We start from the raw sequence: 26,306 nt of genomic DNA, 5'->3' as shown, positions 1-26,306 counted from the left end.
AAGCTAGAACATAAAGCAACAGAAATCGTGTTATTTGCAGGATTACCAGGTGATAATAAACATAATGCAACCAATATATCAAAGGACAGGTAGGTGAAATATATTTTTGTTTTTAGGTTTAGATAAAATTCAAGGCCTGTGGTCTTCAAAGGATGGGACATATTAGTAACTAGTATAATAGAGTTACTAGTCTTGGATGGAGATTAGTAGGTTCCAAGTCAGGGTTTAAATTTATTTCTTTATCTTCCTTCTCTTGGGAGGTAATGATCTGATACATGAACAGTTGAATACATTTAATTATCTCGGAGCAGAGAACAAACTGAACATTTACCAAGTCATAGAGGAAGCTTGTTATCCAATAAAGGACCTCTCCAACTCCGGCAATGTGCTGCAGTCTCTTAGAACCGTTGTCGTACTCTTTCACAATATAGGTAACAAAACTTGCTGTAGTGATGGAGTAGCCAACCAGAACTGAAAGTGCCACCAACGTATTCACCAAGGTAATGGTCCTGCAGATGAAGAAGAATGATTCTCAGAGGAGGAAACATGTCCCCACCAGATGGGAATTGTACATTTCATGGGCTCCTTCATCTCTCTATACTCTCGCTATTACTTATGAATAAAAATACACAGAGAACTGCTACACAGTTGTTAAAGAGATGAATAAGGGTGCCTAAAAAAACAGACAGGTAAATACATCTTCTGCATTACTGCAGCACGGCTTTTAAATTATGAGTGTGACCATAATACCCAGAAATGTATTAAGTCTCTAACAGAAAGAAGAATTTCTAGAAGTCTGGAGTCCCAGAGGAGCATGAGGCAACATAAAAGACAGCAATATATTTTGTGTGCAAGCTGATGTTTCTGTGTGCAATCCTTGACACAAGATCCATTTTTGTGCCTGTGATTTTCCGTTATCTCTGAATTTTATATAACAATCCTACTGCTGTTCAATAATTGGCTAATAATTGTGCCGCAATGCTCCAGAGAGTTTATCTATACTTGTGGCCAACATTTGCATATTTAAGGCAGTCTGAAAATCTGTCTGGTTATAGAACAAGACTGGGTAACTTAACAATTCCCACTCTTGTTATTTAGAACTGAGAGAAACTAGAAATGTTTTTTGTCAATTATTAATTTGTTTAGTATATGCATCCCAAACTGATATGTTACATTTATTCTAACTATGCAAATATACAAAATCTTAAAAAAAAAAAATGATAACAACACGGTGCACCCTTGACACAGGAATCACAGAGCATTTCAATTTTGTCAAATCCAAAGCAACAACAGTGATTACTTATGTCTCTCTCTTTCTTTCTAATATAAGCTTTGTATGTCCCATCTGGGCAAAGCAAGCAGAGAGATGGGGATAAACCACTCCCTTAAATCATACAGTTGTGTGTAAATTTGTGCCTGAGCTACTGAGCTCTGTAAATAGCGTACTTTTTAACACAGCAGCTCAGAATAGCCAAAGGAAAATTTAAAAAAAACAATTCAAAATATTCATATTACCGGAAAAATATTTTAATATTTTTTTTTTTAACTTTGATTAAAAATATATCAAATACCAATGTAAAGCATTTAAAAATAGGTATTTTCTGTCTCTTAAAGCACCTAATAAAATAGAAAGGTAAAGTAGAACTACATTTTTTATGCCCCGCCCTTTAAAAAAAAATGCCAATGCTTATTTACCCTGTTCACCCTCAAGCGCTATCCCCGACTTCCTCCTCAGTCCAGTAGCAGGCATCCTCTTCAAAGCAGAAGGACACTCTGTCAGTTTGCCCATATTACGTGAGTCCAGCCTAATGTTTACATGTCTGCCTTAGGGTTTATGCAGACAGTGCTTACAGTACTCCAGGACTGAGCTGCTCTCGCAGAGTGCCACTCAGTATTGGAAGAATGCCACACATAGCTGTTCATAAAAGGTATTTACTGTATGCTGTATTTTCCCTGAGCTTCCCATTTGACAAGCTACTGCACGTGCTTTGCACGTGCTTTGCCCATGCTTTATATGCATTGATAATGTAAATTAAAAGTGATTTCTTACGAAGAAGATTGAGTCACAGCTCCAGGAAGGGGTTGATTGTAGACAGAAATACCTAAAAAAATAAGCAATATTTTTTGAGTTTATCGTCAAGTCTACTATTTTCTCTTATCTAAAAAAGTATGCTAAGTACAAATGTATTCAAATAAACCTATTCAGTGAAGTCCTTCTACTTGTACTATTTACATTTTTTTTTTTTATGGGCTCTCAGAGAGGTGAATGCTGATTGGCTATATATCTCACCCACTGAATCGACACATTGAAATGTGGCAGGTACAACAATATATTAAAGCACTTCACATAACAATGCCCCTAACCATAAGTAAAATAATAGTGTTTGCTTGATTTAATATGTGCCTTTGCACAGACCAAGAACAAGTTGACATTCAAAATACAAATGTATTGTTAAAAAAAGCAGGCACCGTTTTGTAACCTTGTATAAAAAGATAAAGTTTATGTATAACCTGTAAAATTAAATCTAAGAAATTTTGATCAGATGTGTTCAGAAAGCAAGCGTAGTTTTCACTGAGGTTAAAGCCATTTCATGTACATGTGAATTATGAGCTCCATAGTTTTTCCCACCAACTATGTGGCATGCTTTCTGTTTCAAAAATTACAATCATAAAAAGGGTGGTCTTAACCACTTCATCTCTGGATGATTTACCCTGCTGCCTGACCAGGCCATTCTTTGCAATAAGGCCAGTGGTGGCTGGTGCTCGATAATTCTGGGGGAGGGGGGGGGGGGGATGAGGCCGTTCCAAACACAAATGAATGTGGGAAAATTGATGCAGCGAACACCCCCATCCTTCCTTCATGAGACGGACGGCCTCCTTACCTGCCCAGGATGACTCCGATCTCCCCCTATCCTCTATCCATGTCACAATGGCAGCTGGTGGGTCGGTCGGTCTTCTCCTTCGGCTGTGCTCTCCTCTCTCCTCCTTTTCCCTCCACCTCCTAGGCGTCCAAAAGGGTCGCCTGATGTTTTGGCCAATTGGGAAATGGGTCTCACGATCCGCTTCCTGATTGGTGGGGAGGAGATTTAGTGTGAAAATGCTGCCGCCGCCATCCTTGGTAGGGGAATCAGGTAGTGAAGCCATGCTGGTTCCCTACTGCACATGTGCGAGTCGTGCTGCGCGTCCTCACTGGTCCCTGCTGTGTTCTGGGACCCATGTATCTCCCAGAATACAGCAATTGAAGAAAGAGTAGGCGCCGGAAGTAGCGTAGGTCACAGCGAATGCTGCGGTGATCTATGCTAGGAAGTGGACAGGTATCCCCTCCCCCCCCCCCGAAAGGTGCCAAATGTGACACCGGAGGGAGGATTCCAAAAAGTGGAAGTTCCATTTTTGGGTGGAACTCCACACTTTAAAGGGTTTTGGTAAATCTGAAGACAAAAATCTGCAGAAAATCTAATAGTGTGTATGGGGGTCTTAGACACACAGCAATGGGGTTGATTTACTAAAACTGGAGAGTGCAAAACCTGATGCAACTGTGCATAGAAACCAATCAGCTTCCAGGTCTTATTGTATTGTCAAAGCTCAATTGAACAAGCTGAAGTTAGAAGCTGATACCATATACAGCTGCACCAGATTTTGCACTCTCCTGTTTTAGTAAATCAACCCCAATGAGTGATTTGTAGTTTATATGACTTATATGCTCCGAAATATAGAACTTAGGTGTCTATTTATAAAACATTTGTTTGATGAATGTCACAAGCATTTGTCCAGGTTACACAAATTTTCCCTGAATTTTCTCTAACACCACGACTTCCTATGGTCATTGGCTCCATCTAGTGGCCACAATGCAGTATATTTTCCTGAAATACCGCAATCAAAAAATATACCACATTTTTGGCCACTAAATTGGAGTTGATGATCATAGGAAGTCATAGCATTCTAGAAAATATAGGGAAAATTGTTCAGGCTGGGCGAATGCTTCTGACATTCATCTGACAAATGTTTTAATAATGGACCACTTAGATACATAGAGGAGAATAGGTAGCAACAGATTGAATGTATTTTGTTTCCGAGATAAAACTCTTAAGACTAAAAAACAAAAAAGCTCATAAAGAAAATACTTGTCAGTTGCCACAAAGCCTTTCAGTGCTGTATTTTTTATTTGTTTCTCAGTCTGCAGAGTGAATCATATATGCTCTGGCATACTCCCTGAACTAGACTGCTAAAACGGAAATGTGGCACAGTAAAAATCCCTTTTATTGGACTTTTTATTATTTTTTTTTTTTTTTATAGGAAGCCTAAGTCCAACCTCGAAAATAGGATTTGATTCCCTTTCAAATCACTAAAGCTGCAGCAGACTTTTATCTGCCCATTTTAATCCCCCTTTTTTAAAGTGTCAAAAGCTCTTCTACTAGGAGGGATTTTTGATGAATTGTACTTCAGAGAAGTTTATCTCCATTCATTCTAGCACAGTCTCTGTCGTTTTATTCCCAATGGGAAGCTAAAGGAACAGAAGCCACAGCAGTTACAACAATGCATTGTACTGTTTGAGCAGCAATCAGAGAAAGACAGGGAGACTAGCTCAACGCTGAGGCTATAAAGGCTGAACTGTTTGGAAAAAAAAAAACACCACGCATTATGTACAATACAGGAAAGGAAAAATGTCTGTATTGCCCATAGCAGCCAACCACATGCATCCTTTTGCTACCCTTCATTGGAAAACAGCTAGAATATGGTGGTTTGCTATAGATGCCACAGGCAATTTCAGTTATGTTTAGATAAGGTTCAACGCTAAGTTGGTTACTTCTAAAACACATTGCCCAGGGTAGAAAGAAATCATTATGTTAGAGCAAAATCATACTTTCTTGACAGTTGAAGATCAAATAAATGCATTGATTTTCAATTGTCATTGCCCTAGGGAATGATTCCCTCATTCCTTGCCGACTTGTGCTACCATGGTGACACATTCACATTTTACAGTCAGCTGTGTTAGAATCACACTATGTGCACTTTTTAACAGCTTTCACATTCAATAGTATCCAGTGAATGGTCTGTTGGTTATCTAATCATTAGATGAGTGACAGTAGGCACCTGACTACAGTGCTGCAGACCAGTGCCGGGACAAGCTCCTCTAGAGCCCAGAGTGAAGATGCAAAATTGCGCCCCCCCCATGATGTATGAGCATTATTTGTCCCCCCAAAAAAATTAGCACTAATCTGCAGTCTTGCCCCCTCAGCATAAATCCCCCCTCCTCCCAGCACAAATCTGTGCCCCCCAGCACAAAACCTCTCTCTTCCCATATGCCCCCAGCACAAATCCCCCCCCCCAAAAAAATTTCCTCCTAGCACAAATCCTCTCTCTTTCCATATGCCCCTAGCACAAATCCCCCTCCCCCCCAAAAAGTGAGCACTAATCTGCAGGCTTACCCCCTAAGCATAAGTCCCCCTTCAACCCAGCACTAATCTGACCATTCGATGGTACCTTCTTGGACTCAACGAGTTTTGAACATCTTTTCATTAGAATATCAAGTCATTGTTTCAATTTTCTTAGAACAAACTTTTACTTCAGGAATACCTTTGACAAGCTCTTGCGCATAAGGTTTCATTCCCACGGGGCAGATCCACTGTCTCGGAGTCCGCCTCTGTCTGCCAGCTCAGCGGCAGATCTCTCCACTGTGCAGGCGGGTGACAGGTCCCTCTTTGCTCACTGAGCGGGGAGGGGCTTGTCAAGCGCCGCTGGTTTCTATGGAGAGATCGGACAAAAACGGACAACATGTCTGTTTTCATCAGATCTCACCCCTGCCAGCAACGGATCTGGATGTAGGGCCATCTGTCTGCTTTTGGCGGATCGTCACCGCTGACATCCCTCGCTCCATAGACCAGCATGGAGTGCCCGTTCAGGTCTGCCGTCAAAACTGACAGGCGGATCTGAACGGTCCAACAGTGTGAAAGGGGATTTTTCTCTAGGAGCAAGTTCAGTGAAATGTGTTCATTCCCATTAGAGTCAAAAAACATTTTCCATTCTTGTTCTTTGACTTTTTTTGTGCTTGCTCAAATCAAATCGTTCCCATTAATTCTTAGATAATCAAACAAACATTCTGAAAATGACAATTATCTAAAGTTCTAAAGGTGTAAGGCCAGCTTTATGCTCTCCAGTAGACATTAACTGCTTTCCGCCCTCACCATTGTAAAATGACATTCAGGCGGGAACACAATTGTTCTGAGAGGACATCATATGACGTCCTCCCGAGAACGGGCCGTGCTCCAGCATGATCTGTCACCTATGTGTCCACCAGATGTAGGAAATGACTGAACAGTGTACTGCCCACTGCTGGTATTATGTGATCACTGTGACCAATCACAAACAAAAAAAAAAGGGGGCTTAATGAGCTATACCTCCGTACATATGTGTTGGGGGAAATTACTTCCAGTTAAACCCACAGCTGGGACACCTGTCTACATTCAATTAAGAATTATTAACTCCTCTAGACTATAAGCAGCATATAATAAGAGGAGGAAAAGACTCCTCAAGAGACTCATCAATGAGGAGTAAGTAAGTTAAGTGAGTAAGTTTTTTTAAGGAAAAATATAAATTGCTTTATTACCAAAACATACATAAAACCACCATTACCTTCATCTGTTACTGACAATGTTGTCAATTTTTACTATGAAATGGTGAAGTTAATGAGGAAACTGTGACCAATCACAGCAGATCCCATGACAGTTGTAAACAATGAATGGCTTCCTTTCATGCCATTCATTGTATACCATTGTGATGCTAGCTGTGATTGGTCACAGTGATTACATGGTAGAGACAGGGCCAACCACAGCCCATTTGTACCATGTAATTAGCTGTGGCCAATCACAGCTAATCACAACAATACACAGTGTCTATACACTGCCATTCAGTAAAAATATATGCTTGTAGCAGTGAAATTCATGCTCTGGTCACAGTATGTAAAAAAAAAAAGAAAAAAGTAAAAGAAAGAAATATACTTTTTTTTTTATGTACTGTCACCAGTCAGTGTTCCTGGTCACTGCTACACATGTTATATGATGACTCTGCACTGCACTGGGGACAGTATGTAAAAAATAGAGCTTCAAAAAACGGGTCATGCCTCTTACCAAACACCTCAGACTGTTTACTTTCTAAAAAGATCATTGTGGGAGTATTTGTCTTGGCAGGTTTGGGTCTCAAGAAATAAGATAGGCCAACAGTGCATCAAGATTGATTTATTTCGAGATATATATACCATAGTTTGTGGACTACATTTATGAAGAAAGATTATCTATTTGCAAAAATGTATAACATAAACATAGAAAAACTAAATTTTGCCCTTTTTTTGTTGTTTATTTAGCAAAAAAAAAAGTTGGTAATTAAATACCACCAAAAGAAAGCTCTATTTGTGTGGGAAAAAGTGCCCAGTATTGAAGTAGTTAAACAACATGATAAAAAACCCTTACAGGGAAATCTTATGTCTCAGGAGGTATAAGAAGCTAGAGAATGACTAAGTTTAATACCATCCAACCAAAATGTTAAATGTTATTTTTACCGGGATTGATCTAAATGGAAAAAGCATACCATTTTGAAATGTTATTCATTTATAACATCATTGTGCCTGAATAAGACAAATTGCCAGTGAGAAAATATAAACACATTTATCTATTGTTATCAAAAGTGTTTTTGGGCTAGTGGTAAATGTAGGAGTGACATTATATGGACAGGAATTATTAGAATTTTATATCACAAACATATTCTGCAGTGAAGTACAAGTAATATAGAGTAGTGTGAATATAACTTTCCCTGAAAAAGCATACATACATTCAACATTTTCTCTACTCAAAGTATCTTATACATGACACTAGAGTCATAAACACACAAAAAGAGTTGGTTAACCTGTCAGTATGTTACCAGATTTTGGGGGCAACTTTAAACATCTAGATGTTCATTCTTTTTCATAATATATGTTGACAGTAACATGTTTGTCTATGACAGCGTTTGTCAAACTTTTTTTGGTCAAGGCACCCTTTAAAAATTATAGACAATCTTGAGACACCCTTTATAAATGATGGAAAGTCTAAGTAGGACACCCAACATTAGAGTTGATTTATTCTTTTAAAGCAAATACACTTTTGCAAACTGGTACTGACTAGTATTCCAATGTTTCTCCATCACTCAGCTAATGTGACCCTACTGCTGATGGAAAGGGGTAGGGGAGGGTCAAACAAGGATTTGTGGGCGACTGACATCCTCCTTATCAATTGATAACACCATTGGTCGTAAGGATGGCAGCAGCTAGAAGAGTGTAATGGTGCACACTGAAAACCTGTGACTTATGCCGTGTACACATGAGTGGAATGTCCGACAGAAAAAGTCAGACGGAAGCTTTTCATCGTATATATCGATGGTCGTGTGTAACTAAAAGGCAGCCTTCATCCACACGCCAGCTTGTAAACAACTTTTGGGCATTTTTTTAAGGCACCAAAGGTTGCCTGAGCACCCTGGTTGAAAAAGGCTGGTCTATGATGTATTTTGGCAATGCTTGTTGGCAATTTTTTTTTTTACTGATAAAAAATAGAAATAGAAAAAAAAGACTACTAGAGCTAAAATTTTGTCATGAAAATATTTTGCTAGGGGCTTGGTTGAGAAATAAAGGTTAGCACAATAAATATTACAAGAAGTAAGTTTATTATGATAGTAATATTTTCGTCATTACTGTAATGGTTAAGGTAATTTAACTACTTGCTGTCATTATACGGTGGCAGGTTGGCTCGGCTGCGCAAATTGCCGTAGCTGTACGTTCCCCCGCTTTAACAGCAATAGCAGCCGCGTGCGTGCCCATGGTGTGTCGCCGGAGCTGATGTGCGTGGCCAGCCGCCGACCACTCGAAATTGCTCCACAGAGAGCCAGAATGTCTATTACTAGTGATCAGAAACAGTTATCTCTCTACTCCCTGTGAGTACACTCCCCCCACAGCTAGGAACACCTCCCTGGCTATTTTTAGCTCTGATCACTGTATAAATGTCAGTGGTCCCAAAAAAGTGTCAAAAGTATCCGATCTGTCTGCAGTTCTGCTAAAAATCACTAATCACTGCCATTAATAGTAAAAAAAAAAAAAAATTTATAATAAAAATGCCATAAATATATCCCCTATTTTATAGACGCTATAACTTTTGCAATCAATCAATATACACTTATTGCAATTTTCTTTTACCAAAAATATGTAGAAGAATATACATTGGCTTAAACTGATGAAGACATTGTTTTTTATATATTTATTATAGCAAAAAGTTATAAATATTGTTTATTTTTCAAAATTGTTGTTCTCTTTTTGTTTATAGCGCGAAAAATAAAAACGCAGAGGTGATCAAATACCACCAAAAGAAAGCTCTCTTTGTGGAAAAAAAGGACATCGATCTTGTTTGTGTACACTGTCACATGACCGTTCAATTTTCAGTTAAAGTGACGCAGTGCCGTATCACAAAAAAATGGCTTGGTCATTAAGGGGTAAATCCTTCCGGGGCTAAAGTGGTTAAAGTAGAACTAAAGTTTTTTTTTTATATATATATATTGGATAGATAAATAGAGAGTTATAACTCTTGTCAATGTTTCTGTCATCTGTGTCCTTTTCTGAGAATTCCCTTCACTCCCTGTCCAAAACAAGAAAGTTTCAATCTCTCCACTCTATCCAAAAGTAAACTGGTTATAGTTGAATCTATTTTATAAATAAATACCATACCCAGTATAAGCATGGGGGTCAAAACTAAAGCCCCGTATACACAGGCCAAATGTGGGGAGACATCAACAGGTTCATTTAAAACCGGCTGACATTCGGCCAGTGTGTATGTCAACTGATCCGACAGAAGCCGGTTGGGACGTGCTTGCTGGAAAACCAGCAGCCAACCGGCTCCCGATCAACGCTCTCAGCCAATGGCAGAGATTGATGATCAGAGTGTTCTGGTGGGGGGGGGGGGGCGTTCCCCTGTCAGAAGACAACAGCTCAGCAGGGGAGATCGCTGTACTAACGATCCAACGTTAGTACAGATGCTCTGACCGGAGCTGACAGTTTTTGTAAAAAAATTTTTTAGTGTGTACTAGGCTTCAGTGTGCTGATTTTTAATGCTTTTTTCTTTCATGCACAAAATACCTGCGTCAATTACAATTACAAAGGCACTTAAAACAATGCCTGGAAAAAATTGATTCTTATCACAGGGTGATATACAATCTCCATGCAGCTATTTTGCCTAGAAGGAGTCCGAGCCAGCTATTTTGTGCAGTAAGACCACTATGCTAAACCTAAGCCACCATGCTAGCCAACACCAGGTTGTGTTTTTTCGCAAATGACCCCCACTGCAAGAATCCAGAAAAGCATTTGTATTACGTAGGAGATAACAAGTGTTATTTTTAGCAGAGCAGTGGCACAAGTGCAGGAGTAGTTAGGAAACTGACTCAAGGGAATCTCCCTGGCGATCTAGAGGAGAAGCTAAAAGCTATAATCATGATGGATAGTGGTATAATTAAGCTGTAATGTCAGTGGGATTGAATGCAGGACTGGCATAATGGCCTCTCACTGCAAGATAAATGCAGGCCTAAATCTAACGTGTTTATGGAAAATAAGCGGTGTCTAGAGATCATCAAAATGCTTTATTTTCTCAGTGAAAGAATCACGAGTCCTCCAAGAATCGATTCGGGCGGCACTATTGTTTGCACTGTTGCTAAGTGACTAAACTTTTATCAAATATTTATCATCTACTGCCCATCGCTCAGTGGGAGGTTACTGCACATAATTAAAGGTCTAGAATTTAGATAGAAAACAGGAGTCATTTTTGTAATGTAGAAGATATGTTTTGCACGGCAGTAGAATGCTTATTTAGATCTTAAATTAAAGGGAGGATACGATGCAAGTCTTTTAAAGCTCCTTGGGGGGCTAGGGGCTATTTACCTTACATGTGAAGTGGATTGGAGCTGTGTGAACAGCAGGCTGCTTATTCATATTCAATGGATAGAAGTACCTTGACACATTCATGTAACTTCAAACGCTACCATAAGCATCAATTTTACATGACTGTTAGATACCGGTGTGCTAGAAGTCTTGTCTGTATGTTGAATATTGATACGTACAGTACACACTATCATATTGGGATAAGGTCAGTGGATTTTCAGAAAAAATGTCTGGTCTGTACTGAGATCTAAGTTTATAGTGTGATCTAAAGCTAAAAAAATACTTTATGGCATAAGCAAAAATCCGAAGAAGGTGAAAGTATATCTTAAACAAGGGAAATTTTTTACCAGCTAACAAAATATGTGTGATGCAACACACCGAATTGCCTCTCATGTGTCCATATAGGGGGCCAAGGTTCTGAAAGTTAGCAAAATTGTATATATACTATATATATATATATATATACACACATTTTTTTTATAAAACTATATTAACAATACCGTTGCTATGAGTTAGCATGAGAGTAGGCTAAAACCTAAAAACACAATACTTCCAGCCCTTACTCAATCTATGCAACAGCGTAAGTTTTGGCTGCAGTCCCATTTTAATTTATTACTCGCCCTATAGCACACACCTTAAGTGCCTCCATGGCACCTGTCTAACTAATTCCCAGAAAAGTGTAGACATATTTATCAGACTATGTACTTTGCTGTCCTGTAGGCTATGCTTTACACCATTCTGCATTCTTCATACACATAGCACAGCTCAGCATTAGTAGAGAGAAAGTTGACTGTAATAATTCATACATACAATAAATGCCTCATAGCTGAAGCATAATGGGTTCCTATTGCACTGACTTGTATAATTAATGTCCACTGCAATTATTTTATTTTTATTTATTTATTTTCCTTACTGTATTGTGCAGCATCGTCATCACTTAGATTTAGATTTGCTCTCAAGAGGAAGTTGCTGAAGCTGTTTAGGAATGCTGGGAGACTGTGACGACCCTCGTTATTATACCAAACCTAGACAAAAGAAAGTACATTTTAGGTTAATGTTCATACTTTGATAAGAAGCAGAAACAAGCTTTTACACTGAGTTTGCAACAACGAATGCCTTTAAAGCACTGGTATTATCTTAATTAAATAAATTAGAAACATAATTGTTAGCAGACCAGACATGTAGCACCCAACAATCTGTTATATTAAAATGTAGTAATTTCGTTTTGGCCAGCTTAGGGAAGTATTAGAATTCTGCCAGGTTTTACTGCAGTCTGAGGCTTCATTGGAGAGTTTCATCCCTTTCTTGTCTGATACATTTTTTTTCATAGGACAGGACATGAGGGGACATTTCTGTAACAGCAACACAGATCCTGTAGAAGTAAAAACCTAGGCAATCATTAATTGAGCCAGTAGGTAAATGGGGCTTAGCATGATGATGTGGTCTATGACCTCGTGGCTGTACCGTGTTGTCATTGTGTTGTTGCCTTCAATCATACGCATCACTAATTTACTATCAGACGCATCAATATGGATGTCACACCGCTTCCTCAAACTCAGTCTATCCAAAACTAAGCTTATAATATTTCTTCCCCCAGGTGCCCCTTCCTCTAACTTCTCTGTCGAGATTGATGGCACAACTATCAATTTGTCCCCACATACTAGGGTGCCAGGCATAACCCTAGACTCACATCTGATTGTGCTGCCTGCAACATCTTCAAATTATGCTCCTTCTTAATCAACGACACCACAAAGCTGCTAATTCACTCCCCAGTTAACAATCACCTCGACAACTGCAACTCCCTCCTCATTGGCTTTTCTTTACAAAGGGTATTTCCCCCTTCAGTCCATCCTAAATGCTGCTATCAGACTCATCCATCTTACCAACTGTTCCTGCTAACCCTCTTTGCAAATCTTTCCCCTGGCTTCCGCTCACTCACCAATAAAATTCAAAATACCAACAACTTACAAAGCCATCCATAACTCTGTCCCAGCTACATCACTAACCTTGTCTCAAAATACCAAATCATGCTCTTCGGCCTTCACAAGACCTCATGATCTCTAGCTCCCTCATCACCTCCTCCCATGTTTAACTCCAGGGCTTCTCCAGGGTCTCTCCCATCCACTGGAACTCCCTACCCCAATCTGTCCGACTATCATCTACTCTATCCATCTTAAGTTGATCCATGAAAACCCATTTCCTTAGAGAAGCTTATCCTGCTTCTAACTAATAAACTGTCTTTTTACTTTCTCCATCAGCGTATCCCCCACAATTGTGTCTTCTCCTTAGATTGTAAGCTGTAATGAGCAGGGCCCTCTATCTCAACTTGTATTGAATTATATTGTGACTGTACTGTTTGCCTTTATTTTGTAAAGCACTGTGCAAACTTTTTAATTGCTGTACAATGATATACATAATAAGAATAATAAATCTTTACCAGATTAGTGTTTAGATAGGATGGGCAGAAGACTTGTTTTTTGACTGGGAGCTTGGCAATGCAAGCATCCAACCACCATGAAATTCCTTTCTGCTTGCATCTATAAGTGTTGTATATTTGCATTCAGAAATGGGGTCACGGTTGACCCATATTTTTGGCCCTAATTTAAACTGGAAGTAAACTCCCCTATCGTTTTCAGCCAAGGAAGCTGCCATCTTTGCCTCTGTTTAATCTTCGAATGCTATGGTGCTGCACATGTGATTCGTTATGACACCAGCCACTGGATGGCTTGATAGTTTGGCTGAGAGCACAGACAATGTGCAGTTAGCATTCCCGACATGCCTTTTTTTTTTTTTAACTGTTTAAATCCATGGTTTTACTCCCACTTTAAGTATAACATACGTTTCCTTTAAGAAACTGCTACTGATTCCACACCTAGTTAAACATATAGAGGCTTTCAAGCATTCAGCTGGGCCTCACTGACTGAAGAATTTTCATTAGTACAATGCTTTATCAACATCTTAATGCTGCTGGCTTACACTGGTCTGGAGAGTAGCGGGTAGGGAGTATTACAATCTATTTTGGAGCATGATATATGAAAGTGAAATGGTCAGTTCAAAGGATTCTTTTACCAGTACACTTAATGCTGGCGATCTATAGTGGATAATCTGAGTGGAGTCACATATCACTGCTGGAAATCAGGCTCTTAGCGCCTCTACAACTCTCCCATAATTGCACCGCTCTCACATTGTACCTCTATGGTTCTCTCACAATTTGAAAGATATACTCTTGAAAACAGCTAGTGCTAGTGAATTCTATTTTACACAGCAGAATCTGACAGTGTATTTGAGAAAATCTGTTTTTGTAAGTTATTTAGTACTAAAGTAGATAACAACCCACAAATGAGATCTCTAAGGCCCAATGAATTGACCACCTCTACTTAAACAATTAGTTGGTTGAATCTACCAATGCACATGTTGCAGAATACCTCTCTGGTTCAGCTGTTTTGCAGTCATGTTAAAAATTGCACTAAAATAAACCTGTAACATCAGTAATCCTACAAAACTGTTGGCCCTCCAAGACCAAGGAAACTCTGTTATTATGTTGCTTGCTAGCAATTAAACACGTTATCTTCTAGAAAACCTGCACCAGCCTGAATTTTGATAATAAAAGGAAATAAGAGAGCGTCATCTTCCGTCTACGTCCATTTCCAGCATTGACAGCTTTGTCATGCAGAAGAGTGACAAAAACCAGCTGGCTCCTGCCTGTTATAATTTGTTCACCTATATGCCTGCCAGATGCTTTGTAATCCTTTTTTTTTCCTCTTCCTTAGCTAGTCTTCAATGAAGCAGAGAATAGCACTAAATTGCTGATGTTAGCCACACTCTCTGCATTATTACACTGAAGGGGCGGGTCCATGACATCCTTCAGTTGTAGTATGTCCTCAGTCTTTCAGGTTGAATGGCACTGGGTGTCTAGACTATATCTTATGGTAAAAGGGAAGTAATATGGAGGACAGCACTGGACAGGAGATGAATATTTCAAACATATCTGCTTTTTTGTTTTATTACCTCCTGGGACAGCTAAAGAAAATGCACTCAGTGGGATTTTAGAGATAACACACAAAATATAAATTACATTTTTTGCAGTTCCTAAAATACATAATTGATGTTACCTTGCTTAAAGTTAGGTTTTCAGGCACAGGTAGAAAACTTTTTATTTGTGAGTTAGGAAGGCCATAACTCCATCCTCCATATCTGCAAGAATACAAGTAAGTTATGGTTATTTATCAGTATCATTGAGAGAAGTGTTTCTATGAAATATTTATATGCATTCTTAAAGTGATTGTAAACCTTTGTGTTTTAAAAAATAAAAATAAACATGTCATAGTTACTTGCTTTGTGCAATGGCTTTGCACAGAGGTGCCCCAAGCCTCCTCTTCTGGGGTCCCCTGCTGGTGCTCCTGGCTCTACCTGTTCTGTGTGATCGCCCATAGGAAGCTGCCTACTATTAGTGGTACTCGTGTGGGCTCAATTCTGAGCCACGCTGCCTGCATCTATAGACGCAGACAGCATCGTCGGCCCCACCCCTACTCCCTTGTCACAGGATTTGATTGACAGCATTAGGAGCCCTGCTGCCATCAATCTGCCCAGTGAGGAGGGAGAGAGAGTAGAGAGCTGCTGCTCTCAGGTGCAGCACATGGATCAAGATCGGGCTCCGGTAAGTATAAGGGTGGGGGGGCATCCTGTGTCCAGAAGGTTTTTGCCTTCTGGGCACACAGGATGCATTAAGGTAAAAATCCTTAAGCCTATAGAACCACAGTTCTTTAACTCCAAGTCAGCAATGTGAATATGTTTCAAGTAGACCTGTCATGAGATAAATACTGGAGCTACTATTGCTGACACTCTCCTGAAAAACCCTCTTTAGTTTTAGTACTTTCTGAGTCACTGACCTGGAACAAGTATGCATATGAGCAAGATAAAGGAAAAGTCCCCATGCTCATAATTGTTCTAGGTCAGTGACTCAAAGTATTCAAATAAGGAGTTCAGCATGGTAGCCAATTGCCCAACATTTTCAGATCAACCTAGTGATACTTACCTGTAGACAGGTGCCTACTTGGTGCAATGTGTTTTGTTATAATTTCATGTCATGTTCTGCACTGTATTATTGTTTGATGAGTCATTCATTCTTCTGTGTTCATGTGACTTCCTTTTTTGAAGTACATACATTTAGGGGAAGAGCTGCCCCGTGGTTGCTGTCAAGAATAGGAATGTAAGACAGAGGACCTGTGATATTAATGTATCTTATTCAGTCTATGCAACGTATTCCAATGGGCCAGAGCTGAGGTTCCAGGACCATGGACTTTCTGCTAAAGAAGACTTTGTACTTGTTCAGGTATGGGCAGCACCACAGATCAGGGCACAAAGAAAGCATATACTGCTAATTGTCAATTTACTAATTCTAAGCGAGCTAGGACTGTAATCTGCAAGAACTCTTTCTTGTCTAAGAAAGATTTATGTTACTTGAAAATGTATGCACATTCTTTGAATGGTCATTGCACGTGGAAAGTTTATTAGTGGCTTGGTCTTGATATTGGAGCCTGCTGTGCTACAGGGCCTGCCTAGGGACCTAGCATGGAATCTTGGTTCGCACATCCTTGCTAAAATGAAGTACGGTGGCTTCCCTGTGTTACTAAGGGTGTAAAATGTATAAGAGAGGTGTCAAGTGCTGGGCTGGTAGAGTTGGGCACATGCTCTATATTACGTTCTCAAAAATGCTATGGATTCCATGGTTAGGGCAGATAGGAACAGACCAAGCTACAGGCAGAAGAAGAGAGGGGGTGGCCCTTGTAAGTCTGTGTGTGGGGCTACAGTGAAGAAGTGGCTTCTGGCCTGAAAAGTGTTATTGTCGGTATTGAGTGTATGAATTAATTGGCTTCACGCCATAAGTAGTGTTAATATCCATGCAGTTTAAGTGACATCACTGTACAAAGTTATATGTCTTGCGGTGCTATCAGGTGCCCCTAGGGTGGTGATGAGTGAGGTGTAAGACGCCACCTCTCAATATACATATACCTGGTATCTCTCTAAGTAAACATAAAGACAATTGAGATAAACATAATTTTTTTGAGATATTTAGATATTTTTCTATCTCTCCCACTCCCTCTAACTCATCCTACCCAGTGTAAAGTTTTCCTTACCTAGTGAGGCCATTTATACTCTAAATCTCTTCATCCGGGTCCCTCGCCGTCACTGTTTTCTCCTGATGGGACCACTAATACAGTACTGCATGTTAACCAGCTAAACCCCATGTTAATGAGCATTTAGGATTTTTTTTTTAACCCACCAATCAGAGAGAGGGGGGTGGAGGGAGGGGTTGGGGGTACTTTAGTCCTGGAGGTGGACTCTGACGATAAAAAAGTGCATTGGAATTGGAAGACTTACCGCTTCTGTATATATTGCAATGTTGTAGCGAGAAGATAGTTTTCCATGTTTGTTCCAGTGGCATTGTACAACATCTGTTTGGAGAAGGTCATACGGTGGGGAGGAACGTCACCAAATGAATCGCAAGACTGCACAATAAAACACAAATTGCAGTAGTCAATACAACAGTGAAAAGTACAATCCATAGTAATCAAACACTCTCTCTTTACAGTAACATGAATTCTGATTTGACATGGGTTGCTGCTCTTTGCAAATTATTGTTGCTATTTGCAGTTATTGCTTATTAACTACCCAGAGCACATTAAGCTACAATCCACAATCCAGAGACAGATCCAGAAACATAATCTGTTGTGTGTATATATATATATATATATATATATATATATATATATATATATATATATTAGCTACATAAGAAATGCAGATGCTATCTTTATAAGCTACCAGGGCAGGTTGATATGCATGTCTTATTAAAGCATTGTAATGTGAATCAGACTGAACTTTCAAAGTCCTGAACACCAGCTCAAGTTTGGCATAGTCTTGTCCAGTAATGGTTCCAGCTTACATAGTTTAACATAGGGGGTTATTTACTAAAGGAAAATCCACTTTGCACTGCAAGTGCACTTGAAAGTAAAGTTGCTGTAGATCCGAGGGGGACATGCAAGGAAAATAAAAAACAGCATTTTAGCTTGCACATGATTGGATGATAAAATCAGCAGAGCTTCCCCTCATTTCAGCTCTACCCCCTAGATTTAGAGTGACTGCACTTTCAAGTGCACTTGCAGTGAAAAGTGGATTTGCCTTTCGTGAATAACCCCCATAGTCTTTATCCATTGTCAGTGCCATGTAAAAAGCAAAGAATGTACTAGATTCATTTGCCTACATTCACATTCATTAGCTGGCATTTGGATAGGTTATAAACTTCTTTAGCAGTAGGTGCAAAAGGAAAAACTGCAATAAAATAGCATAAAAGAGTCGCGCTACAAAATAATAATGATATAACAACCATAAATGATAATAATGATATAGTAATCATAAACAATGTGCACCAAAAGTAAACACTTCAAATAAAGTCCAGGTGTGAATTTAGTGAGAGAATTTGAGTCCTCTTCCTTGGATGATGTCACCTGTGAGGGAACGATGTGCTGACGCCATCGCGTGACTCTGTTCCCGGAAGTGCTGGTTGCCTACTGTATGCCAGCTGGCGAGGATTTCTTTTAAAGGTGTTATTTGCATCATATTGATGTAAATGCAATCTTATATTTTTTATAAATTTACTAAAAGGTTTTACACTATGCGGAACATTTTGTTCAATGTTTTTGGGGTTGAGCCTATGGGGATGATAAAGAGATGATCACTACTGCTCAAACATCTGCCTCTATAGGAATTCTGCATGAAGACCCTGGTCAGGTTGTTTGGCCACAGGCTCTGTTGACCTTTCTTTTTAGAAGGCCCTGTGAAGCTGATAAGCCTGCATTCTTTCCACATTGAGGTGGTTGTGTCACGGACTGGATTTCACATTTATTATTTTATGATTGCTATATTATTATTATCATTTATGGTTATTATAACATTATTATTTTGTAGTGCGACTCTTTTATGCTAAAAGAGTCCCATTGTGCCAATATCTCGGAGTAGAGTTGCCGCTTCGATCACTTTAGGATATATTTTTTGAGTCAATTTCTAATAAATTTTCTCTTTAACCACTACAATACAGGGCACTTTCGCCCCCTTCCTTCCCAGCCCAATTTTCAGCTTTCATCGCTCTCGCAATTTCAATGACAATTGCGCGGTCATGCTACGTTGTACCCAGATTAAATTGTTATAATTTTGTTTGCACAAATAGAGCTTTATTTTGGTGTTATTTATTAACGACTCTGTTTTTTATTTTTTGTGATATAAGCAAAAAAAAAGAGGAAATTTTGAAAAAAAACAATATTTTCTTCTTTCTATTTTAAAAGAAATCCAATAAAATCGAATTTTGTCATAAATTTAAGCCAAAATGTATTCTGCTACATGTCTTTGGTAAAAAAAAATTTGGTTAAGTGTATAATAATTGGTTTGTGTGATCACGGACATATGTACGCAAATGATCATGTACATATGTGTGCAGGTGATCACGGACATATGTGTACAGATAAATCATTGGGACATGTGATTTTAGTGGGACATATGTGGTGGTCATGTTTTTATTATTAGGGACATGTGTTTTGGGGACATGTGTGGGGACATTGTGTTTATACTGTGTGGGTGTTGTGTGTTTACACTAGACTGGTGATCAGTGAGTAAAAAGCTGTAAAAAACAGCTCATACTCACTGATCATCAACCGGCTGCAGCGATCTGCTCTCCTCTCCTCAGCGATGACTTCCGTGTGAGGAGAAGCCGATTGCCTAGCAACCGACTGTTTGTTTACATCACATGAGGGCCGTGATTAGACAAGACCATCATGTGATCAGGAGGGCCAATCACAGAGCCCTCCTGCCGATCCATGATGCGCCGTGTCCGGGTGACACGGGCGCATCGGGATAGCGCCGCTGCGTGGGCACGATCCCCCTACTTCTGATGGACGTTCAGGAATGTCCACTCAGAAGTAGAGAGCTCCCACCCGGCCATATATGTACATTGGCCGGGTGGGAAGTGGTTAAGCACAGTTTCTTCTTAATTTTTAAATTGCAATAAAATAGCCTGAGTGTAACTGGGTCACAACTTATTGATAAAGTCCACAATTTGCCCTCTTCAACAAGCTTTATAGCTGTAACGACTGACCCAACGTTGAGTTAGAGGTGAACGAATCACTTGGCGCTTAATAAATATGACCCCAAGACTAAGAAGCCTATAGGTACTAAACCAGTATACTAATGCTCCTAAAACACAACACACCTTCTTTCAGTTGTTGGAATTTGACACATTGCTGTTTATAGGACAGGGCTACATTGATGTTAGAACAGAGTTTGAATGCTTAGTTTATGTGACATATGCACATTTAAACGGGAACTTAATAGAGCTTTAACTCGCTGCAAAATCATTTACTAGATGGGGGCAGTTTACTCTGTTACTTTTTATAAGTATTGTGCCTTATGCATATAACCAGATAAAAAGGTTTTCTCTACAAATGCTGCTAGTTGCTTTACTTTGAGCAGAAAGAAAATAAGGATGCAATCTCACAATTTAAATTTATGGTTATAGAGGGGTAAATAAAAACAGAAGACGTGGAAATCCTGAGTTGATTCTGAGAAAAGGGGAGGTACAATGGATACATTATTTGGATACATTGTACCCTAGAGGACTTCCAAAATGGATTTATATCTCTTTCTGTAAAGTAGTCTCCTTGTAATCCCCCTTATTTTTTTAAATTTATGAGGATGTTTAAGATCTGTTTTATTTTTGATCTATTGGTGATGGTTGTTTACATTATTGTTATTTTTCACAATTGGCCTTTATTGGGATGCATGTGAAGTGGTGTCAGAGAGTACACCAATTTTTTCAGTAATTTCCTTGCCCTTGATTAATTGAGTACACTTTTCTGATGTTGTCTCAGATGATTATTTAATTAACGAGTTGATGCCAAGTGTTTATGATATGTATAGTAATATCTGTACAGGCATACCCTTCTGTTAAGTACACAATGAGGTTTATTTACTAAAGCTGGAAAGTGCAAAATCAGGCTCACTTCTGCATAGAAACCAATGAGCTTCCAGGTTTTATTACCAAAGCTTAATTAAACAAGCTGGGGTTAGAAGCTCATTGGTTTCTATGCAGAAATGAGCCTGATTTTGCACTTTCCAGCTTTAGTAAATAAACCCCATTGTGTACTTAAAAGTGGGGTATGCCTGTATGTGCTTTAAAGATTTTGATGTGTTCCTAGCTGAAGAAGGGCATGGTGTCCTGAAACTGTCACTATGGGACACTTCTTTTTGTCTTTTGTGTGTTCTTTACTTCTTTATTTGAATACATTTTTGTGCAGCAATCCTTTGAACTATATATATATATATATATATATATATATATATATATATATATATATATATATATATATATTGGTATATATCTGGAATTTCAAAACATCAGTCAAAATCCTTTGACCTTATTCAGTAACATAGTATTGACAGAAATTGTACATGATAACATTCATCAGCCAAATGTAAATTCAATTAGTACAAGCAGAATACAAGCTGCCTAAAGTCGCTGTCTTGTTATTGTGATTTTCCCCTTTGCACATTGTCATTAATAAACACATTTAGCTTATTATTTGAAAGATGCATGGAAAAGAAAAAAAATACTACTACATTTCTAATTGACAAGCCATATGATTTAACATAAGGGTTCTACTTCTTCAGTCAGATGGAGAACACAGAGATCTCATTCCACCTACCATGATTCCAGCTGTGCAGTTGCAGTTGTTATATGTGGGCATCTGCTTACCAGAGTAGTTCCATGACCCCAAGCTGTTCGCAGGCAAGCATTGCCTATAAGAAACATGCCAGATGAATGTAATAAATCCGCTGGTGCATTTCATAATTTGCTACATATTTCCCAACATGACCCTTTAAACTGACCATTCTCTCACCTATCAACTGCAATTGCCTGCACTGAACTAGGTGATTTATTGCACAATTTTGTGCCATCTACTATTTACCTAATGTAACTATTTTGCTTTCATGATCTGTAAGGCAAAAAGCATATGGCTTATTATATGCATAAACCACACAATGGTGGTTACCTGCATGTTTGGACTTAAAGTGATTGTAAAGTCTTGTTTATTAAAAAAAAAAAAACAAGTATGTTATACTTACCTCCTCTATGCAGTTGTTTTTGCACAGCACAGCCTGGATCCTTACTCCTATTGAGTGCCCCACAGTCAGCAGCTTCCTATGGGGGCACCTGAGCCATGTCACAGCTCCATGTGTCCATTCAGACACGAAGCCCCGGACACAGAAGATGCATACAATGCATTAAGATAAAAAAATACCTTCTGCCTTTACAACTCCTTTTTTTTCATTTTAGATTAGAGAATAATTAAACAACCTGTTTTTTTCTGTATGTTTTTCTTTTGCTGTCTATGTCTTATTTGCGGAACTTATTCCACTAAGGGAGTTGGGGAATCCCCTCTGAGATAGTTATCACCAGAACAGGTGTCCCCATTGGAAGATTTCCTACCAGTGGTAATGGCCACTAGGACGCATAGAGGCTATATAACCCTTGGGTGGAAACAGACTCCAATTAAAACTTGACAAAGGTTTTAGCCCCAATCTATTCAAAACTAAAAGAAACGTTTTGGCTAGATATACACTTTCAACAACTAAATGGGATCTCATCAGACAAAAACAAAATGAAAAAAAAAACAGGTTAGGTTCAAGCCTGAATTTAAGGGATATTTGTCAGCAATCTATTAGAGATCTGTGTACAAATAAATGTTTTAGGGTGGATAGATGTGCTGATTTCCGACTGACAACAATAGATGATGGGAAATCTGAATGTCTTTGATAAATTTAAACCTAATAAATCTTGAGCCTGTGTAAACTGGCACATCTATATATTTCACTCATGGCAATGAATTGGTTTCCTTTTCACCAAATAGAAGAAAATGACATGCAATCTATATTAGAGAGATTTTTCAGCACGTTGGAGATATTTTAGCGCATTTTTTTGTCGGATCTCATAACTAAAACAATGCTGACACCTACTGTATCACTTGTACTTATCAGGCCATACATAGTTACTCTTGTACTATTTTTTTCAGTAAATGCGGGGAAGTAACTCAATGCAATCACTTAATGATCTCTTGGGCAGCCCAAAACAGTTTGAACAATAAAAGAAATATAATTTGTGTGGTTTGTTGCTAAACTGTCTATATTTTTGAGGCTTTAATGAGTTGCTCTGTCCATACTGAGAGTCTGCCATCAACAAATAAATTAACTGAATAAATGTATCCATCCGGCAGATAAATATTTATTCGGTTTGTTGTGGCAGAATTTTGATAGCAAAGTGTGCAATTTAGTACAAAATATTGACTAAATAAAGCTGTATATCAATCACCACCCCACAGAGGGGGTGTGCAAGGTAATAGGATATTCCTAATAAAACTGAGCCAACGGTAGAGAAGACACTTAAAATGGGGAGGTCATAGCCAATAGCAACCCATTAGGACAGGAAACTCTTACAAATTAAATATTATACTTACGCTGGGTTGTCCAAGCAGAAATTGTCTATACCAGGGAATAAGGACATTGACTTCATCAAACTTTCACTGGTCTCGTTACTTATACTGAAAAAAATAGTAAGAATATCAAGCAATATATGAAAGATAAAGTGTTGCAAAGCATATATTCTTTTATATAAAACTATTTACATTTCCATAAATTTAATGTAGGAATGGATAATTTATAGGTCTTAATAACCTCTTTAGATTTTCAATTTGTGTGGATAAATGGATGCAAAGAACATGATAAAAAGATTCAGGTTTCAAATAAAAAAAGAAAGAAATGCCTAAATTAGTCAAAATGGCTGGCAGAGACCAGCTTACATTTTATAATACAGCATGTCTAACATTTCCAAAAAATCTGTATTATATTAAATACACATTTGAATAGAACATTTTTAGTTAAAAGGACCAAGTAAATGGTAATTATATTCTAGCAGGTGAATCCAGCACAATAGTTTTTATTATAATGCAAGAAAATTGTGCAAAGCAAAGTAACCTATTGCAATCAATCAACAGCTGCCATTTTTCTGGCTGTTCAAAACTGATGAAGAATATTCTCTGTAGTGTATTATTATATGAGATTACATACCGTTGTATTAGTACAGTGAAGTATAACATAAACATTGTACTGACACATAGAAACAGTTTGAAGAGAAAAATCTAAGCCCCATACACACCATCATTTTTTCTGCTGATTTTTTCCTTTAGATTTACCAAAACCATGTAGTGCAAGCCTGATTGCATACACATTGAAACTCCTAAGGTTTGACCTCATATTATATGCTTTTGGCAAATCTGAAGGAAAAAATCAGCAGAAAAGCTGATAGTGTGTATGGGGCTTAATTATTTGGTATGAGTATAATTGTATGCTTTGCACCATTTTGTTAACCACTTGCCGACCGCCGCACGACGATGTACGTCGACAGAATGGCACGGGCAGGCATATGGGCGTACCTGTACGTCCCTGCCTTCCCGCGGGTGGGGGGCCCGATTGGGCCCCCCACCGGTGCCTGCGGCGGTCGGTATTCGTTCGGGAGCGATCCGGGATGAGGGGGCGACCATTCATTCATGGCCACCCCCTCGCGATCGCTCCCGACGAATGGAAATGCTCCGTGACATCACTTCCTCTCCTGTAATGTAAACACAGGCAGAGGAAGTGATGTAATCTCTCCTCCGTGTCGGTATTTTTCGTTCCGGCACCGAGGAGAGAGGATCGGTGAGTTGCACCAACACGACACTACACAGTAGAACATGCCAGGCCCCCCTTCACCCCCCGATCACCCCCCCAATTACCCCTGCCCCCCCAGTCACAGTGACACCAATTGCATTTTTTTTTTGCATTGGTGTAATTTGTGACTGTAATAACTGTTAGGGCAGTTAGGGTTAGCCCCCTTTAGTTCTAATGTACCCCCCTAACCCCCCCAATAAAGGTTTAACCCCGTGATCACCCCCCGTCACCAGTGTCACTAAGGCTGGGTTCACATTGCAGCGGTTTATGAGAATGGATGTGATTCGCACCGCACTGCAGTGCAAATCACATCCGATCTCTGTGCGATTCGAGTTCAGCCATACAGATAGTATGGCTGAATTTGCGTCGCACCCGCCGCAAACTCGCACGGGACCCTTTTTTTGGTCCGCAGCAGAATCGGATCGCATGGGTGTTCACACCATGCGATCCGAGTTTGCAGATCGCACTGCGATATGCGAACTGATCTGGGGGTGTCATTAACATTTCACTGACACTCCCAGCAGTTCGCATAGGGCAGTGTGAACTGCCGCCGGGAGGCATGCGATGCGGGAACCCGCCGCGGATTCGTGGCGTTCCCGCATCGCTCCAGTGTGAACCCAGCCTAATAAGCAATCGTTTTTCTGATCGCTGTATTAGTGTCACAGGTGACGCTAGTTAGGCAGGTAGATATTTAGGTTCGCCGCAGCTTTTTATAGCGCCAGGGACCCCCATATACTACCGCATAAAGCCCCCTGATTGCCCCCTAGTTAACCCTTTCACCAGTGATCACCATATAACTGTTACAGGTGACGCTGGTTGGTTAGTTATTTTTTTATAGTTTCAGGGCACCCGCCATTTATTACCTAGTCTCACTAGTGTACCCCTAAATTTAGGGGTGTCTACTTTCCAAAATGGGGTCATTTGGGGGGGGGGGGTTGTGCCATCTTGGCATTTTATTGCCTTCAAAACTGTAACGCCCTTAGAAAGCCTGAAGGTGGTGATTGATTTTCGGGGCCCCGTACGCGGCTAGGCTCCCAAAAAAGTCCCACATATGTGGTATCCCCGTACTCAGGAGAAGCAGCAGAATTTATTTCGGGGTGTCATTTCACATATGTCCATGGCATGCGTGAGCAATATATCATTTAGTGACAACTTTGTGAAAAAAAATTAAAAAAATAAAAAGTTTGTAATTTTCCCGCAACTTGTGGCAAAATATAAAATATTCCATGGACTGAACATGCCTCTCAGCAAATAGCTTGGGGTGTCTACTTTCTAAAATGGGGTAATTTGTGGGGGTTTTGTGCCATCTTGGCATTTTATGGCCTTCAAAACTGTAATAGGTAGTGAGAAGTGAAATCAAAAATTTACGCCCTTAGAAAGCCTGAAGGCGGTGCTTGGTTTTCGGGGCCCCGTACGCGGTTAGGCTCACAAAAAGTCCCACATATGTGGTATCCCCGTACTCAGGAGAAGCAGCAGAATTTATTTTGGGGTGTCATTTCACATATGCCCATAGCATGTGTGAGCAATATATCATTTAGTGACAACTTTGTGT

At 39.4% G+C, this 26,306-nt stretch overlaps 1 protein-coding gene across 1 annotated transcript in view; it reads right to left on the bottom strand.

Annotated features, from left to right (window-relative positions):
- Positions 1 to 26,306, bottom strand: part of ABCA12 (ATP binding cassette subfamily A member 12) — a 268,673-nt gene that overhangs the window by 44,158 nt on the left and 198,209 nt on the right. The window contains exons 40-46 of the mRNA XM_077448325.1: positions 23,506 to 23,589; positions 21,697 to 21,790; positions 17,324 to 17,451; positions 15,055 to 15,136; positions 11,856 to 11,967; positions 2,051 to 2,102; positions 332 to 509 (exon numbers count right to left, since the gene is read on the bottom strand). Of these exons, the coding sequence (XP_077304451.1) occupies positions 332 to 509; positions 2,051 to 2,102; positions 11,856 to 11,967; positions 15,055 to 15,136; positions 17,324 to 17,451; positions 21,697 to 21,790; positions 23,506 to 23,589 (730 nt within the window). The remainder of the gene's footprint in view (positions 1 to 331; positions 510 to 2,050; positions 2,103 to 11,855; positions 11,968 to 15,054; positions 15,137 to 17,323; positions 17,452 to 21,696; positions 21,791 to 23,505; positions 23,590 to 26,306) is intronic.

Source organism: Lithobates pipiens, unplaced genomic scaffold (assembly GCF_037356315.1).
Source record: "Lithobates pipiens isolate NorthernLeopardFrog02 unplaced genomic scaffold, aLitPip1_a1.2 Scaffold_22, whole genome shotgun sequence".
NCBI lineage: Eukaryota > Metazoa > Chordata > Amphibia > Anura > Ranidae > Lithobates > Lithobates pipiens.
The sequence above is the reverse complement of the archived record's forward strand: the minus strand, read 5'-3'. Positions and strand labels throughout refer to the sequence as shown.